The following is a 17,884-nucleotide window of genomic DNA, read 5'->3' on the forward strand; positions in this document are numbered from 1 at the left end:
ATTACTGCTTTACCTTAGGATTTTGATTTTTTTTTTTTTTTTTCTAAGAGACGCATGTTGGCTTGTTTTATAGGATAATAAGACTCAGAAATGGTGGAGGTGGGAAAATTTGCATGTGCACATGTGCTGATGGTGGGCCAGCTCTGTGAATGGGGTTTAAGTGCAATATCTTATTTCTCACAACAACCCCATGTGGCTTGAATCATTATTCCCACCTTACAGATAAGGAAAGTGAGGCTCACAGAGATAAGGTATCTTGCCCAGGGTCCCAGAGCTAGCAAGAGGTAGAGCCCCCATTGCAGGTCCCTCTGACCTCTGTAAATAAAGAAATAAATCCTGAGGCTGTTCTCAGCTCAGAATCCCCTGATTCTGAGTTTCACAATTAGATTCTAAGTCCCTTTCAAGTCACTATCTAAAAATCACACTTGTTTTAACAGCTCTGACCTCCAGATCTTCCCATCTGTCCATCATTAACAGGAAGCTACCATTTAAGGGAATGAATATTTTATCTCCTTCTATTGGAAAAACCTCTGGTCATTCTCTTCTCCTCCTTTGCCAGTCTGCTGGGGCTCAATTTACTTAATAAGAGATAAGCTCTTGGGCCTGAAGATAAGGCTGGGCTTTTAAGGGGCTGCTATTAGGAGCCTCATTTTTTTTTTTTTTTTTCCCAAGGGCTTGTGAGTGTTCCATAGCTATTTCTCCGGAACTGCAGTGTTTGTTAATACTTCAACTTGGCCCAGCCAGTGGTCTCAGCTTTTATTCACCTCCTTGTTTTCTGGAGTGAGGCAGACAGTCCTGGAGACCTTTAACTCTTTTGTGAACTTGAGTGGAGAACATAATTTTTGTATCTCAATTTTCTGGGCTATGAAATGGGGATAATATATTCTCTGCTCCTAGCAGTGATGTGAAAACGTAAAACGAGGAGGAGAGCAGTTGGTTCATAGTAGCTTCTGTGTAAACGTGAGTTTCTCCTCCTTCTTTGCGTGTTTTCAGTTTCAGATGCTGTTGAAGATGTTTTAAGTGAAACAGAATATAACTTGCTCACCACATGTTGTCGGAGAGCCTAGCAGAAATCCTCAAGCTTGCTTCACTTTCCTATTTGTAACTCCAACAAAAGGGACATAGAGGCTTTTTGAGTAAATGTAACCTCTTTTTTGGAGATTTTTTGAGTAGTCTTGTTTTCCCAATTATATTAATAATAATAACTGCCTTTTGCTTTGCATGCCTCAGAAAACGTTATCGGCTATATTAAAGTTATCAGCCTCCCAATACAAAACATTTTTACACATCACTTAATTTTAATCCTTCCAGTAATGGTGACATAGGAAAAACAGCTACAATGACTATCATTTTGAACATAAGAAAATCAAGATGGGCAGATCACGAGGTCAGGAGATCGAGACCATCCTGGCTAACACCGTGAAACCCCGTCTCTACTAAAAAAAAAATACAAAAAACTAGCTGGGCAAGGTGGCGGGCGCCTGTAGTCCCAGCTACTGGGGGAGGCTGAGGCAGGAAAATGGCGTGAACCCAGGAGGCGGAGCTTGCAGTGAGCCCAGATCGCACCACTGCACTCCAGCCTGGGCAACAGAGCAAGACTCCATCTCAAAAAAAAGGAAAGAAAATCAAGTTCCTTCAATTTAGGTGCTGAATACAAAGTCAGAACCTACGATTCTAAATCTAGTGTTCTTCAATACCTGAACAGGCTTCCTATATAAGCAAGATATCAGCTTTCCACATGACCATTTTCCAAGTTCATTCATTCAAAAACCGCTGCTAACCATCCAATCCGTGTCAAGTATCATTATTTTTAAATGATGATGAGTCACCAGGAAATGTTACCCAGCAAAGCCTGGAACTGCCTCTCCACACTATTAATTAACATGCTGCCAAAATAAAAGTAAAAGTGTCTTCTGTATGTATAGTACGTAATGTGCTGTTATTAGAGTAATTTAACATCTATTCGCTTGTTCATAGAAAAAAAAAACGATTATTTATAGAACAAATAAATGACTGGACACTTGGAAAATCACATGCATCCGGCACGGGGATGGGATGGTGACCGTGGCATGGCCCCCGCCCTCAGAAGTTTATAGACAGCCCCCTTAGATGCTCACAATGGGCAGATGGGGCAACTGAAGTTCAGAGAGCAAAGCGACTCTCTGAGTCGCAGCCTGTGGCAGACCCAGGATTTGGAACCACCAGTCTTCTGGTTCCTTTTGGTCTGAAACTTTTATGTCTCTAAAATATTGTGTTACTGAAGCCTTTTGTGTAAACAGAATGGAACAACTAAGCACAGATGACAGCGAGGACCCTGCATCTTAGCCCTCATGGACTGAATCCTTGGCGATTAGGCATTTCTTTGTTCACCAATATTTACAGCTGTGGTTACAAGGATAATAAAATATCCCAGCCTGCCCTCAGCAAGCTTATAGACCCTGGAACAGTTACAATGTGGTGCAATAACCCTCATGATGAGATAAAGCACACTTTACACTCTATTTCAGTAGTCTGATTACTTTTCCATCTCCCGCAATAAGACAAGGAGCTTTGTTAAATCAGGGGCCGTATCCATCATGTTCACCATCATTGTCCCAGGGAATGCATGATGCATGACACATAATACATACTTAGCAACTTTTATTTTTTAATGAAAGAGTGCATCAGAGGTTACAAGAGTACAGGGGAAGGCTCCAAACAAGGCCTAGAGAATCAGGCAAGGCCGCCAAGAAGATATCCCAGCTGAGATAAATCTTAAAGGACAAACAGGCAGATTGATATCTCACCCATGGGAGAGCCAAGTAGAGAAACGTTTTCAATTATGCACAGTTTGGGTTTATCCATTCCACCGCTGCTTCTCCGTTTGCAGGGATAATTGAGAGGCAGCTGCGGTTCAACTGTGCTAAGTGCCCGTAGTGAGCAGTGAATTACGGGCAACAGAATGTTCTTCATTTTGCTCAGTAAAGGGTGAGCTAGTAAAAACAAAAGTGAGGGCTGGTAATTTATTGGCCCTCATTAACAAGGACTCTGTAGGCATTCTTAGTGGATTTCTTTTAGATGGCGCTCAGTTATCAGGAGCAAAGAAATGACATTCTTCGCTGGCTACTTACACAGTGAAGCTTGCAAGAGCAGCTCTGAAAGTGTACCACCGACACAGCCATGCTCACTCAGTTCTGTTTTCTGCAAGAGTATGCATGAGCTTCTGGGAACATAGGATGTGATGTCAAAGAAAAGGCCCACTTGAAACAGCTGTCTGAATAATGTAGCAGTCAAATGGCAAACTCCCTGGGCTCAAGCTTTTGGCTTCCCCATTCACGGATTGCACTCACAGAGTGAGCTGAATCACACAAACTACTCTGTTCAAGGGCTTCAGGGTCACAGGTGTTCTAGGGCAAATATCTCTACTGCCAGAGATATTTTTCTCCTCTGCAACATGGGACCCACTGAGTTCTTACCTGACAGACCTGTCTTGAGGATTGCATGAGAATACATATAAGACACAAATGTTTAGAACAGCGCCTGGCACATAGGAAGCACCCAGTCCATGTGAGCTCACATTATTAATAATAGGTGTCTTGTTTGGCCGCCAGAAAGAGCTGGGTTTGGACCTGGCCACTTACCAGCTTTGAAGATTTGGGCAAAGTCCCTAGCATCTCTGAGCCTCACTTTCTCCTATTTAAAGTAGAGATAGTGATACCAATTTCTTAGAGTTATTGCAAGGATTTTCAGTTCAAATGAGATGAAAAGTATCAAAGGGACCTACAGAATAAACTCAAATTCTTACTTCTTATAGAACAATGGTGCAGGTAGCTAGCTTAAGCCTAAAAGATACTTTTCCTTCACTATTCCCCACATTCCTCTATCATACGTTTACCATATGTCTCAGCAGACATTTACTGAGAGCCTACTGGGTGTTAGGCACTATGCCTGCTCTTAAGGAGCTCCCAATATGATGGAAAGAAAGGCATGTTGTCAGACCATTATAAAACCACTGCTGGCTGGGTCCTGCAATGGGAGAGTGAGCTAAGCTGTGACAGTTGCTGGGAAAGGAACAACTGATGAGTGCTTCCAATCTGGAATCTTTCAGTGAAAAACCCTTGGTTGACTCATTTGAAAAGTAGTCAACATATCCACTATTGTTAGTATCATAAGATGTGTTCATATATATTTATATGATGTGTCAGTAACTAAAGTAATTCTTCTAACACATTTACAGTATTATGGTATGTAATAGTGTTGTGTATCTAATACCCATTTTCTCACTCAGTCCTCAGAATAACCTGAGTAAGAGGCAGAGCTGATAGTAATGAAGCTTGGAGGAGCTCAGTGACCTGCTCAGGCTGTCACAGTTAGCTCATAACACAGTGAGACCAGATGGATGAGTAAGAGAAGGGAGGAAGATGCAGATTAATGTTAAAAGCCCTCAAGATCTTCTGCATACTAGGCCCACACTTTCCATACCAGTTGTGGGCCTTTTTCTTCCATGAAAACCTTCCATAATTATCAGATGGCTTGTGTATGATCCCAATAGAAGATGTGCTTTGTGCTAGGATCTTGGTATTTGCTATATTTTAAATAGCCTGGATCTCAGACTCAGCATTGAGCAGTTTAAGCTCAGCTACAAACTGTTTCTAATCACTTCAGGAGCAGTATAGCACCTCCCTGGGCCTCATTTTTGTTTAACGAAATGAGGGTTTTTTTCACTGCGTGACTTCTGAAGTCTATGCAGGTTTCTAGTCTTTGATTCTGCGAGGAGTCCGATAGCAGAGACGACCTATAAACCTTTGTTAAATGATGCCCACTCCCTCTCCCCATCTGATGCTCCTAAGGGAGGGAGACTGGCCTGATACTTTCACAGTTAGAGCAGGTTCCCGTGGGCTTGTCCTGGGGGCCATTCTCGGATACCCTTAACCAGCTTGCAGTTGAAGTCTGGTTGCTTTGTTCTTTGAAATTGGAGTACCAGAGTGTTTTGACTGTGCCGAATTTAATTCTTCCATAGGTTCCCACCAGCCAAAAGAAGGAAGGTGTTTATGATGTGCCAAAAAGTCAACCTGTAAGTGTAAGTACATTTCTCTACTGCCAGGTTTCCGTGACCTGGATTCACACTGAGGCTATGTCTACGGCCTGTGGAAGGAGACCCTTCTCCTGGAATGAGTGTCATGGCCCCCCATGTTTCTGCTGGGGACTGCATGCTGGGGAATCTTCAGTGGGCCGGAGGAAGGAGACGTGAGGCAGAAATGGTAGCGCTGAGGAAAGGGTGCCAATCTAAATGAAGGTCTGGTCCCACGAGTGGGCGTGAGTTGAATCTTGCAAACTGCTCTGTTTGAGGGCCTCAAGGTCCTAGGTATTCTAGGGCAAAAGTCTCCAGCCATGGTTTAGAAGAAATAATTCTTCTAACATATTACAGTATTATGGTATCTAATAGTGTTGTGTATCTAATATCCATTTTCTCATTCGATCCTCAGAATAACCTAAGAGGCAGAGTTGATAGTAGTGAAGCTCAGAGGAGCTCAGTGATCTGCCCAAGTGGAGGATAGTGTTTTTGTTGTTGAAAGAGAGCTGCCCATCTAATTTGAAAGTGGTTGAGAAGTTTCAAAGGGACAGTAGGAGAAGGGCTGGCCAGGGCCTTTGGGGTATACAAAAGTTCAGCCAGTGGGTGAAAATTTTGGAAAAGGTCATGTGCAGTAGGCTTGTGGAGAACCCAAGAGGCATACCACATTAAGGACAACAGGTGCAGTGGATCTGGACCCCATGTGTTGGTGGGACTCCTGGGAATCTGGGACAGAACCATAAATTCCCAGCTCTGTGGTACTGCTCCAAACCACTGAAGTGCCCAGAACTCATATTTAGGACCTCCAACTGGCAGGCAGAAGGCAACTTCTATACATAATTCAGGCAGCTCTGGGGAGCCAGTGAAGGCTCTTGAGGAGGGGGCACATATGACTTTGCCATGGCCAAGGAACTAGCATGTTCAGTCACTGTTGACCTCATTCATCTCAATAATGAGTGGACAGAAAAGGTGCTTTAAAGTCAGGTAGATCCTCAACAATGTCAGATCTGTCCCTGACAGAACTGTTTTGAGGCTAAAATAGTTCTACCTGGAAGAATAGTTCTACCTGGAAGAACAGACACTGTTGTCTGTTCTGAACCCCACACTAAGAGATAAAGACACACCTGCATGTTTAACAATACGATTAACAAGGGGATGTGAAACTGCATTCCATGAGAAGTAGCTGAAGGACACAGAAATGTTTGGCCTGGATAAAAGAATCCATAGATACGAAATGGGACTCCAAAGGCCACTGTATGGAAAAGGGATTACCTTGTTCTGTGTCAGCCAAATCCTGGAACTGAGACTAGTGAGTGGCACTATAAGAAAGTCAATTCCAGCTCAAAGTGAGGCTGACCCTCCCATAGTCAGAGCTGCTCAGGTGCAGACCAGCTGGCACCTCAGAGAGTGAGCTCACCATTCCCGGAGCTATGCAAGCAAGCCTTGCAGACCCCTTGTCAGAAAGATTACCAGGGCGATTCACACATTGCATAGGGAGATGGATGGGAGAGCTCTGGAGGTCCTTCCAAACCTGAGATTCTGTATTCTCCAAGTTGGGAGTCTTTCTGGTCCATTCTCATCCTTGCCCGCCCCCTTCTCCCTTTTCCTTTAGTGAAACTTCTTTCTGATCAATGTCCATTTCTCTAACCCACTCTTCCAGAATCTTGAAACCACCGTCTCTGACCTAAACATGGCTTCTGAAACCTATACGTGTTAGTTTTCATGAAAAAGCATATCCAGATGCGGACTCGTTTTCAAAAACCCAAGTCTAGGGACCCTATTCTGCGTTGTGCTGCTCAGGGAGAAAGTAGTTTTTCTCCCTAAGGCCTTTGCACCTCATCAGGCCCCCTTGTCATCGAGACATTGGCCTGCTCTTCGTGTTTCAATTTGGTCCATTCCCCATGATACCATTCTCTGCAATTCGATTTGTGCCTGAATTGCCACACTTGCCCCTAACAGGTTTAGATATGTAAGGAAACATGCTCCAGTTGCTGCCTTGGTTTTTGTGAATTTATTAATGATTATGGCCACACCATCTTCAAGCTTAATAGTTCCAGAAAAAAAAAAAAAATCCAAGCTCCTTTGCCTGAAATACACAGGCAGGCTGCCTGCAGGTCCCCTCTCCAACCTATGTGTCTAGTCTACTTCCTTCTGGTCCAGCCCTACTGAAATCTTTTTGTGTTTGTTTGTTTTACCCACTCGCCCCCACTCTCTCTGCAGCCTTCCCCCAGCATTCCAACTTTACTTCCCCAGCATTCCAACTTTACTTCAAACTTTGTGTTCTCAGGGGGACTTTCTGGACTTTCCCTCTGAACAACAACAGCAGATCACTCCTGCCTTTGTGCCTTCATTCCTCTGTCAATAGTATTTCTTCCCTGTTACTTCCTTGAATGTTCTGGGGTCCTTGTGTTACCAGATGCAAGCCCATGGCCTGGTATATGAAAGCCAGGTGCAATATAGCTGCTTTAGGAACATTTAATAAATATATGAAGGGCAGGCGTGGTGGCTCAGGCCTATAATTCCAGCACTTTGGGAGGCAGAGGCAGAGAGATCATGAGGTCAGCCTGGCCAGCATGGTGAAACCCTGTGTCTACTAAAAATACAAAACATTAGCTGGGCATGGTGACTTGTGCCTGTAATCCCAGCTACTTGGGAGGCTGAGGCAGGAAAATTGCTTGAACCCAAGAGGCGGAGGTTGCAGTGAGCCGAGATCACGCCACTGCACCTGGGCGACAGAGTAAACCTCTGTCTCAAATAAAATAAAATAATAAATATATGAATGACTCTATCTGTAGAAGGAATTTATGAAAATCCCTGGTAGAATTAAGAAAGACCCTGTATTTCTGACTCTAAAATAATCATGAAGGAAATGCACTAGAAATTTTCCTTGCAAAATATCTGGGCTGCCTGAATGGCATGCAGTAGCTCCCAACCCGCCGTTCTCTCAGAGTCCTAGAACCAACTGATGGTAATGATGACTTTTCCATGAGCTATTTTCAACATTTTCGGAAGCCTAAGAGAGGTAAGAAGTAAAAACCTCAGGTTATTGTACAGAGACAGGTGGCTGCAGTTGGAATCTGCACTCCTTCTCTTCATACCTGTGAGACTTTTGATACATTTCCTTGCCTCAGAGACTCAGTTTTCTTTTTTACCAAAAAAGATGATTGAACGTAATTAGAGGTCAGAGTAGTATATGTATTGGAAAGTTGATCCCACTTGCCTAAGCCTCCCAGAGGCAATACCAAATACCACACACCCCTTCCTGCTCTGGGATCTTCCTGCCTTCCAGGCTTCCCATAGTAGACCTGCCTCTCTGATGAATACACACTCCATACAGTACCTCTGTACTCTGAAAACCCTTGCCTCTCACTGTTTACTCCTTCACTACCTTTCCCTTAGCCATAAAGACAAATACAAGAGATAACTCAATTAGGGTATGTTAAGCAGCTTCCAGAAAGTCATGAGACTTCCACAAGTTTCCCATAAGAAGAGAAACTGCCCAGTGGCCTGTTCCACCTGGTTTCATTTTTTCTACGTTCAACCTGGTTTCATTTTTCTCAGGTTTAGGTCTGTGCAGAGCCTGGTCTTCAGAGTGAGATCTGGGTGTAGTTCTTACCACAGCCACTTCCTGAGAGTCCCTGAGCTGCTTTTTGCATCTCCGATCCTCTATGTTATTATCTACAAAAAGAAAATAATATTACCTTTGCTTTGTTTGGAGGATTAAAGGAGACATGTATGCAAAACCCTTAACAGAAGATGTGAATTACGTAGCATGAGAACGTATCCACACATTGCTATTTCAGGCAGTGCTCTAGCAAACACTTCTCACTGAGCCAGGGATTGGCAGCTATTCTAGGGGATTACACACCCTCTATGGGAAGCCTTCCTTACCCCAAATAGAGTATTCAATCTCTCTGGGGTACCTCTAATACTTCTCTTTGCAATGATCCTAATGGATTGTCATTTTCTCTTAACATATTCATGTGAACCATTGGACTTTGAGTTCCTGGAAAACCTTGGCAGAGATCACATCTCATGCAGCTTTGTAATCTCAGCACCTAGCATGGTGCCTGAAATATACTTCCCATTGAGGACTATGGTAGTAACCTAAGCTATGAGAGATACCGGGATTTGAATCCTGGCTTCATTACTGGCTATGTGACCTTGAGTGAGTCCTTTACTCTATTCAGTCTTTGGTCTTCTCAGCTATATAATGGTGATGTGAAAACCAAATTCACTGAGTTCTGAGCGTTTAGATTAATAACAGTGATTACTCAGTGTGCATTGGCAATTACTAGACACTTACTAAACGTTTTGTTGAACTGAACTACTCACCAGGAGTTGTCACTTTTACTCCATACCTCCTTGCATTGCGAGTCCACTGAGGACAGGAATCATATCATTCATGTCCTGATTACAGTGAGCATCAGCACAGAGTAGCTGCTCAAGTGGTAAGTGAATGAATAAAAATAAAGGAACAAATAAATCCCTGTGTAAGGAATGAATGAATAAATGAATGCCTGTAGACTCAAAGCTCATCTATTGTCCATTAAGTTCTTTTTCCTTCTGGGGCCAAAGACACTGTGTCAAACTAAGACAGTGTTGATTCTCAAAGAAGCCCTCTTGCCTGGCCCCTCTTCCACTTTGCGTTTAACCATTCTTACTCTGTTCCACCTGCAGCCCCCATAAATATGCATTTTTTTTTTTTTTTCATAGCTTGGATCACCAAGCAGACAGGTGGCCTTCTGAACACAAACCCACACACTCACGCACCTGCATTCACTCCCCTCCTACATCAGGAACTCAGCATCAGACAAAGCCACAATATCTTGCTTCCTTGGCAGGGTTATTTTTGATTTTTGTTTTTTCATCCTACCTAGGGTTGGATTTTTTCCTTCTAGGGCCCTGTGGAAAGTGTTTAAAGTCATTAAAACTCTTGAAGTTTTCTGAAGAGGGGCCTGTAACTTAAAAACTATTAGGGACACAATCTGATAGAATTAAGAATCAGTAGGCCGGGCACGGTGGCTCACACCTATAATCCCAGCACTTTGGGAGGCCAAGGCGGACGGATCACGAGGTCAGGAGATCGAGAGCATCCTGGCTAACATGGTGAAATCCCGTCTCTACTAAAAAATACAAAAAAATTACCCGGGCGTGGTGGCGGGCACCTGTAGTCCCAGCTACTCGGGAGGCTGAGGCAGAAGAATGGCATGAAACCAGGAGACAGAGCTTGCAGTGAGCCTGGATAGCCAGCCCACTGCACTCCAGCCTGGGCAACAGAGCAAGATTCCAGCTCAAAAAAAAAAAAAAAAAAAAGAATCAGTACAGTCCTTCTATCCCAAAACTCCTGTAACTATTTGCATGTCACAGAAGGCTGGAGAAAGGATTTGGGCCCAGTGAGTCTGCCAGATACTTGTCTAAAAACCATGAAAATTTTTGGATTTTAAGAGCATATCAGTTACATCCCTTGCCTTGTCTTAGATAATACGCAATTAGAGATGGCAGTTACATAGTCCACTTCTCAAACTACATTTAGCTACAGACTTTCTTTGTAAAAATTAAAATTTTATATGACAATATAATATACAAGAGAGACAGGCAAAAAGAGGAGTCCTATGCACTATCCACAGTCTGTATATGAAATCACTACTGAATTATGATAATCAACTGTTAAAATATAAAATACACTTTCTTCTCTGACCACATTGTTTTGTTTTTTGTTGCCTTCTCTACTTTTGGCCGTTATCTGGGCGATGCATCATTCCAGCGGACAGCCCATTTAGCAACCTGGCCTCCGAATTTCATGACCCTCATCCCTTGAATCTTTTCACTCAGAAGAGCCTTAGTGATCTCAGACCCTCAGGAGCCCCTCCTTTCTCTCACCATGAGCCTCTGTTCATCCTTTTCTTCTGCTCCAGTACTCTTGCTGAACTTTTTCTTGGTTCAACATTCAAAATCCAGGTAAAATGTTATTTTCGGTCTTCAGCTTTCCTTGAGTCCCAACGGAAATTGCTTTTTTGAATATATTTCTGCTGAACTTTTTTTTTTTTTCTTTGAGACAGAGTCTCGCTCTGTTGCCCAGACTAGAGTGCAGTGGCATGATCTTGATTCACTACAGCCTCCACTTCCCAGATTCAAGCGATTTTCCCACCTCAGCTTCCCAAGTAACTGGGATTGCAGGCGTGCACCACTAGACCTGGCTAATTTTAGTATTTTTAGTAGAGGTGGGGTTTCACCATGTTGGCCAGGCTGGTCTCTGACTCCTGATCTCAGGTGATTCACCTGCCTTGGCCTCCCAAATTGCTGGGATTACAGGCATGAGCCACCGTGCCCAGCCCACTTCTGCTGAACTTCTAACCACCAATTTGAAATTTGTTTTATTTTCTTTTTATCTTTTTCTTTTCTTTTTTTTTTTTTTTTTTTTTTTTTTTGAGACAGGCTCTTACTCTGTCACCCAGGCTGACATGTAGTGTTGCAGTCATAGCTCACTGTATCCTTGAACTCCTGTGCTCAAGTGATCCTCCTGCCTCAGCTTACCCAGTAGCTAGGACTACAGGCATGCGCCACCATGCCCAGCAAATTTTTTTTTTTTTAAAGATGAGGACTTGCTATGTTGCCCACTCTGGTCTTGAATTCCTGGCTTGAAGCAATCCTCCCACCTTGGTCTCCCAAAGCACTGGGATTATAGGCATGAGCCACTCCACCTGGCTTCTAACCACATTTTATTGTGGTTATCATGAAGCAGTATTTTGTAATGGTTCAAAATATGGGCTTTGGCATCAGAACAACTTGGATTTGACTCCCAGCTTTACCATTTTCTAGCTTTGTGAATTTGAGTACTTAAGTTAGTCCCTCCAAGTCTTCATGTCCTCATCTGTAAAATGGAGTTAATGTTAGTGCCTACCTTAGAGTTTTTGTGTAAAGACTAAATGTGTAAAGACTAAATGAGCTAAAGTATGTGAATGAGCTCAGTGCAATGAGAATTCAATCACTGTGGGCTATTATTCAGTTTCTTTCCCGTACTTCTCTGTAAGATCCTAGAGAACAGGATTCACTTCTATCTAGACTGCCTCTAAGGTAACCCTTGAGATTTCCAATCTCTCTGAGATATTGATGGTGGACCTTCTCCCCAGAAAAAAAAATAATGTATGCCTGAATAAATTTTTGTAGGACTTAAAGCCGACAGGATCCTTCAACCTCTGTCTTAGAGCCTCAGTCAGCAGCTCATCATCACTCTTCCATCAACAGAGATAAATCAGTAACATGGCAAATTGAAAGTTACAGAGCATTCCAGAGTAGAGTCTTAGGGCAGAAGTTAGAATTTTCTGTTTCTTACTGATCTTCTTCACCTCAGTGAATCAACTGATGAGTGCAAAGTTTTGTTTAGTTGAGCTACGGCCCACGTATAGATGGAAAGCTGGTTCCATCTCTTTACTTTCCTCCTTACTCACTCGTTCTTGCCCTAGTTTTAACCCTTCTTGACCTATTGATCCAGGACACTCAGCTGTGGTTATCATCCCTTTTTTAGACTTCTTTCTCAAATAACAGATTTGGATGCTTTTCGTTGTGTATTTTAATTTGGACCTGTGATGTCTCTGTCTTTCTAGCAGATTTGTTCTCAAGGTCATGCTGTGCTTCTCTTCTGCACCCTTTCCTAGGAATTCTGAGCCAATATAAGGATTAATCCTACCCACTCCTAGAAATATACACTTCGTTTACTTTTCTGGTCAAGACAGCTGGAAGCTTGGCACGGGGGCTAACTTCTCTTGTGACTGTAAACACATAGGTACATTTTTATGTCAGGGTGTCTGAAATCCAGGAGCATAAACGCTTGCTGAGAGGAAACACTAGCTGGCTGGAGAGACACGGAGGTTTCAGAAAGGAGGGAATAAATTGAGCAAAGCCTTGAAGGATGAGCAAGATTTGAACAAGCAAAGGAGAAATGGAAGTACCTTCTGGGCGATCACTAAGGGTGCTGAGTCCATACTTCCTCCACTCAGCAGGGCTCAGAGCTGATTAATTTACCACCAATTTCCATCTCAAGGAGCTGGGAAATACACGTAGTCTTTGCTTCTTCGAGCTGATAATGCTGGACATGTTCTTTAGGCAGATATCCTGACTTTTTTGTGACTGTTAAAAACGCACATTCCTGGCTGCGCATGGTGGCTCATGCCTGTAATCCCAGCACTTTGGGAGGCCAAGATGGGCGGATCATGAGGTCAGGAGATTGAGACTATCCTGGCTAACACGGTGAAACCCAGTCTCCACTAAAAATACAAAAAATTAGCCGGGCGTGGTGGCGGGCGCCTGTAGTCCCAGCTACTTGGGAGGCTGAGGCAGGAGAACGGCGTGAACCCGGGAGGCAGAGCTTGCAGTAAGCCGAGATTACGCCACTGCAGTCCAGCCTAAGTGACAGAGCAAGACTCCGTCTCAAAAAAAAAAAAAAAAAAATCACGTTCCTGAGTGGAGAGGAAGGTGTCTGCTAAGCGTCCCATTACTGCATTCATTATTTAGTGCTTTTTGCACCCTGTTAGCCATTGAACATGATTCAGGTCCCACAGTGGGACTGCGAGTAGAGCATTGCATTCACAGAGCCACTCAAGCACCTATTTCAGACTCCATCACACCCTATAACATTGAACTTGGTGGAACTTAACCTTCACAGACCTTCACAGACAACTGTTTCAATGACAGACCTTAACCTTAGTGCAACTTATGTCATTTTCACGTGAGAAATACCACTTTTCTTTTCCCCTCTCTTCATTCCCCCATGTAATATTCTTATGGCTGAAAAAGATCTTTTATCCTTCACCTTGTAATTTTCCAGTTTCAAAGCCTTTTATATAGTTGTATGAGGCATAAAAGACTTTCTAATTATCAGTAATAACCAGTCAGTCAATTCTAGCAGAAATTTTTTTGACCTTCAAAAGACTTTCTTAGGCCGGGCATGGTGGCTCATGCCTAGAATCCCAACACTTTGGGAAACCAAGGTGGGCAGATCACCTGAGGTCAGGAGTTCAAGACCAGCCTGGCCAACATGGCGAAACCCTGTCTCTACAAAAATACAAAAATTAGCCGGGTGTGGTGGCACATTTCTGTAGTCCCAGCTACTCGGGAGTCTGAGGCAGGAGAATCGCCTCAGACTCCCAAGTAGCTGGGACTACAGGATGTGTGACCACAGGAGGTACAGGTTTCAGTGAACTGAGACCATGCCACTGCACTCCAGCCTGGGTGATGGAGTGATTACTCACTGTTTCTAGAGTTTTTATAATGAGCACCTCAGGAGGCCCAGCACTCCCCAGCTAGCTGTGAACATCTCTCTCCTTCTTTAGACTGAGTTCCAAGCAGACATGCCCACGTCTAAGTCATCCCTGAAACCTCCCTCTGTCTGGCACACTGCTTTCTTCATCCTGGATGTTGAAGAGATGTTTGGGAACCCCAGAGAACAAATCTAATGAAAGCCACTCACCTCTGAAGCTTAGAAAGATTCTCATTCTGCCTCCCTGCATCCCATCCTGCAACCACCCTGTCCCCCAGCAATCAGTATTTGGTTGACTTTCCTTGCCTTAGATTTAATTCATTTTCCCTGCTGCACATGTCAGAAGCTTCAGTCCATTAATGTGAAGAATTGCAAGAATTTTCTGGACAACTGTTCCCTACTCCCCCCGCCCACAACTCCCATCTTTTATGGCAAATAAATGTTCATTCACAATTGCGCAGTTGGTTTTTCCTTTAGTTTGACATCTGGATCAAGAGGTTGGATAATTGGATTAAATTTTGTCTGAACGTTTGTCAGTTTCACTTCCTCATTAAGCACCACATTGTAGAGAAATTATAATTATTGCAATGCAGTTAACATAGATGTCACACAAGAGGAGGTTGTACTGAAGTGAGGGAAGGGAATCTGAATCCGTACATTCCCACGAATGAAATACAAGGTTGCCCCTTTTGATGTTTCTTAGATGAGTTTTCTTTTAGCTATGCTTAACAACATTGTCCTGAGATAGAATCCTGAATTTCTAGAGTCTTGGAGTTAATAGCAACATTACAAAGAGGTTATTTGGTTTTGCCTCTCCTCCAATGCAAGAATCCCTCAAGAATATTTTTGATAGGTGTGGATGAACATTGCTGATTATTGGGCTTGAGCTCACATACCTACAATGACAGACCTTCATTACTTTTGTAACCCCAGAGCTCCAGTTGCTAGAAACCCTTATTTTATTTCAGTTCCCTTACAATTTCTATTTATTCATTTATTCCTCCATTGGGCAAGCATTTACTAAAAACCTGTGCCCTACCAGACAGCATTCTCTTCACTAGGGATATAAAGACAGGCTGCTTAAGAGTTGTCATGGTCTCAAGAAGATAGACCTATAAAAATAATTGTGATTCATGTAATCAAGGGTGTGAGAGGCTGTGTACAAGATGCTGTGAGAGCATAGTGTGGGAGCAGTAAACTTTGCCTGAAGGAGTTTAATGAGGTTTTCACGCAGGGTATACAGCTTGAACAGAATCTTAAAAGATGGTGGGAGTTTGTCTCTGGAGAAAGGGTGGAACAGTATTCAGGAAGAAGGAACTGAGTGTTTAAAAGCATGGAAATGTAGAAAAGCCTGTCATATCGCAGTGGCTGATGACTAAGTCTGAGGTGGCAGGACCACAGGATGCCTCCATGGGAGCAGGAGATGAGAATGCCAAGGGAAGCCCCCAGTGAGCACAGGGTCTGAAATGTGGTGCTGAGAAGCTGGGAGCTGTTAGGAAGTCACGGATGCTTTCAGGTGGTAGAATGACAACATCAGTGTTGCATTTCTCAGTGTACCTCTGGTGGCCTGTGGCAGGTGGCTTGGCAGGTGAGACCATTAAGATGCTAATTAAATTATCTAAGTGTATCCATTCAGAATAGAGTCAGAAAAACAGAGCCCATGCCAGGTAGTTTAATAGAGGGGATCTAATATGAGGAACTAGTTACAAAGGTGTTAGAAGAGCAGAAAAACCAAACAAGGGACAGCAGGGCAACCCAGATTAGTAATTATCAGTAGTGGCTACTATCCTTAGGGATAAAAGGACGGAGGAGACAGTATTAGCAGAGCCAATAGACCCAATAGACACTGGGACCAGAGAGGGAGTTCCCCAGTGGGGTCCCAGGGCACAGAGAGAGGGGCTGCCTGGTAGAAGCTAAACCCATGCAGGAGACTCAGCCACTGCCACAGATACTGCCAGAAGAGAGCTGGGAGAGAACTCACTGCTTCTGCCTTCTACCCACTATCCAAATTCCAACTACTGCCTCCTTGTTGACCAAATCAAAGTGGAAGTGTGTTGGCAAAGGAGCCCGGCAATGCAGTTTATGGCAATCAGTCCCCTGTGTTACAGCACAAACTAGAGGAAGGGCAAGAATGGTCTGAGGGCAAAGAGGTTAAGGGGAGGCATGTGAGGGCTGCTGTGGGTGCAGCCTAGGGGCAGGCATTGCATGTGAAAGAGCGAGATGAGTTTGAGTATATGACTAGGGTGAGACAAACACAGAGCTGGAGCTGACTCTGAGGTGACGTGCTTTGCAAGGTCAAGTAACCAGCAGACAGGGACCAAGCACCCTATCTCCTCCCTGTAGGCTCTGTCATTTACATGCATGGGGCTTTGTGTCTCTAACTTCTAAGACTGTTTGTACATCAGCCTTTCCACCTGCTGTCTTCAGGTTCTAGCCAAAGACAGCATTAATCCCTTTCATCTTCCTTTCTGTTCTCAGTCCAGGACTCACATTTGGGTTGTCACATTATCACTCTGAATGATATCTGGCTCTTTTTCTTCCAACGTTGAAAAACTGAGCTGTCATTAATGGAGTCAAGCAGAGTTGTAAAAGACTCGCTGTTAAATCTGAAACTTGTTTTCTGCAAATGCAAATCACGAAAGGGATAAGTGGTCGCATATGCAGTTGCCTGCTGTCTTGTTTGCTCAGTTGTGTGTTTTAAAGAAAGCATGTCTGGATAACAGTGATCGCCCCATCTCTCTGCTACAGTGCAGTCCACTGGTCCCCTGGAAGAGTAGCCTTTGAACTTTTCCCAAAATTATTCAAATGAAACATGCCTGATATCCTGCTATATAAACAGATGAAAGAGGAGATATAGTTGAAGCCGACTTGGAGCCTCAAAACCTATTCACCTTGAAGCCCGCCTACCTACTAACTCTGAAAGATAGAAAGCTCTAGAAGGGAAGAGATCCAGAGAGGGTAGTATGAAAACCACTCTCCAGAAGAATCCACTCGTTATTACACGGGTAGGAGAAATGAAGAAGCCAGATGAGGACGTTTTTCAGGTTATTTCCCATCTAAGACTTCATCATTCTATAATTCATGAACACAGATTGGGAGCCCACTCTTCGGGAGGCTATAAAGCTACAGAAAGAACATGAAATTTGAAGTTAGTTGGAGCCTATACTTCTCAGCTGTATGATTCTAAGCAAGTTGCTTTATCTTTTGGATTTTTAGTGACCTGTTAACAAGATGGAAAGAGCTACTTCCCTGGGTTATTATGTATATTAAATAAGAAGAGATGTAATTACTATTGTCTTTGATATAGAGTAGGCTCTGGTTAATTGATAGGGAACAGGTATTACAGTTAAGAGTATGAGTTTTGCAGCCTGACTATTTGGGCTTGAAAGTTTTATTCCTTACTCACCAGCAGTGGGACCTTGGGTGGGCTATTTAAACTTCTTTGTGCCTCAGTGTGTTCATCTGTAAAATGAGGATAATGACTGTGGTAACTACCTCATAGAGTTCTTTTAAGGATTGAGTAAAGTAATGCACGTAAGATATTTATAACAGCACCTGGCGTATAGTAAGTGCTC

The 17,884-nt window shown here is 43.4% G+C and overlaps 1 protein-coding gene across 9 annotated transcripts in view; it reads left to right on the forward strand.

Moving 5' to 3' along the window:
* DAB1 (DAB adaptor protein 1) overlaps positions 1–17,884 on the forward strand; it is a 1,195,266-nt gene that overhangs the window by 1,123,538 nt on the left and 53,844 nt on the right. For 8 of the 9 annotated variants that reach the window (XM_023187666.3, XM_023187675.2, XM_026454157.1 and 5 more), the window contains one exon: positions 5,000–5,059. In XM_023187666.3, the coding sequence (XP_023043434.2) occupies positions 5,000–5,059 (60 nt within the window). The remainder of the gene's footprint in view (positions 1–4,999; positions 5,060–17,884) is intronic. The other variant, XM_023187695.3, reaches the window with a different exon arrangement.

Source organism: Piliocolobus tephrosceles, chromosome 1, assembly GCF_002776525.5.
Source record: "Piliocolobus tephrosceles isolate RC106 chromosome 1, ASM277652v3, whole genome shotgun sequence".
NCBI lineage: Eukaryota > Metazoa > Chordata > Mammalia > Primates > Cercopithecidae > Piliocolobus > Piliocolobus tephrosceles.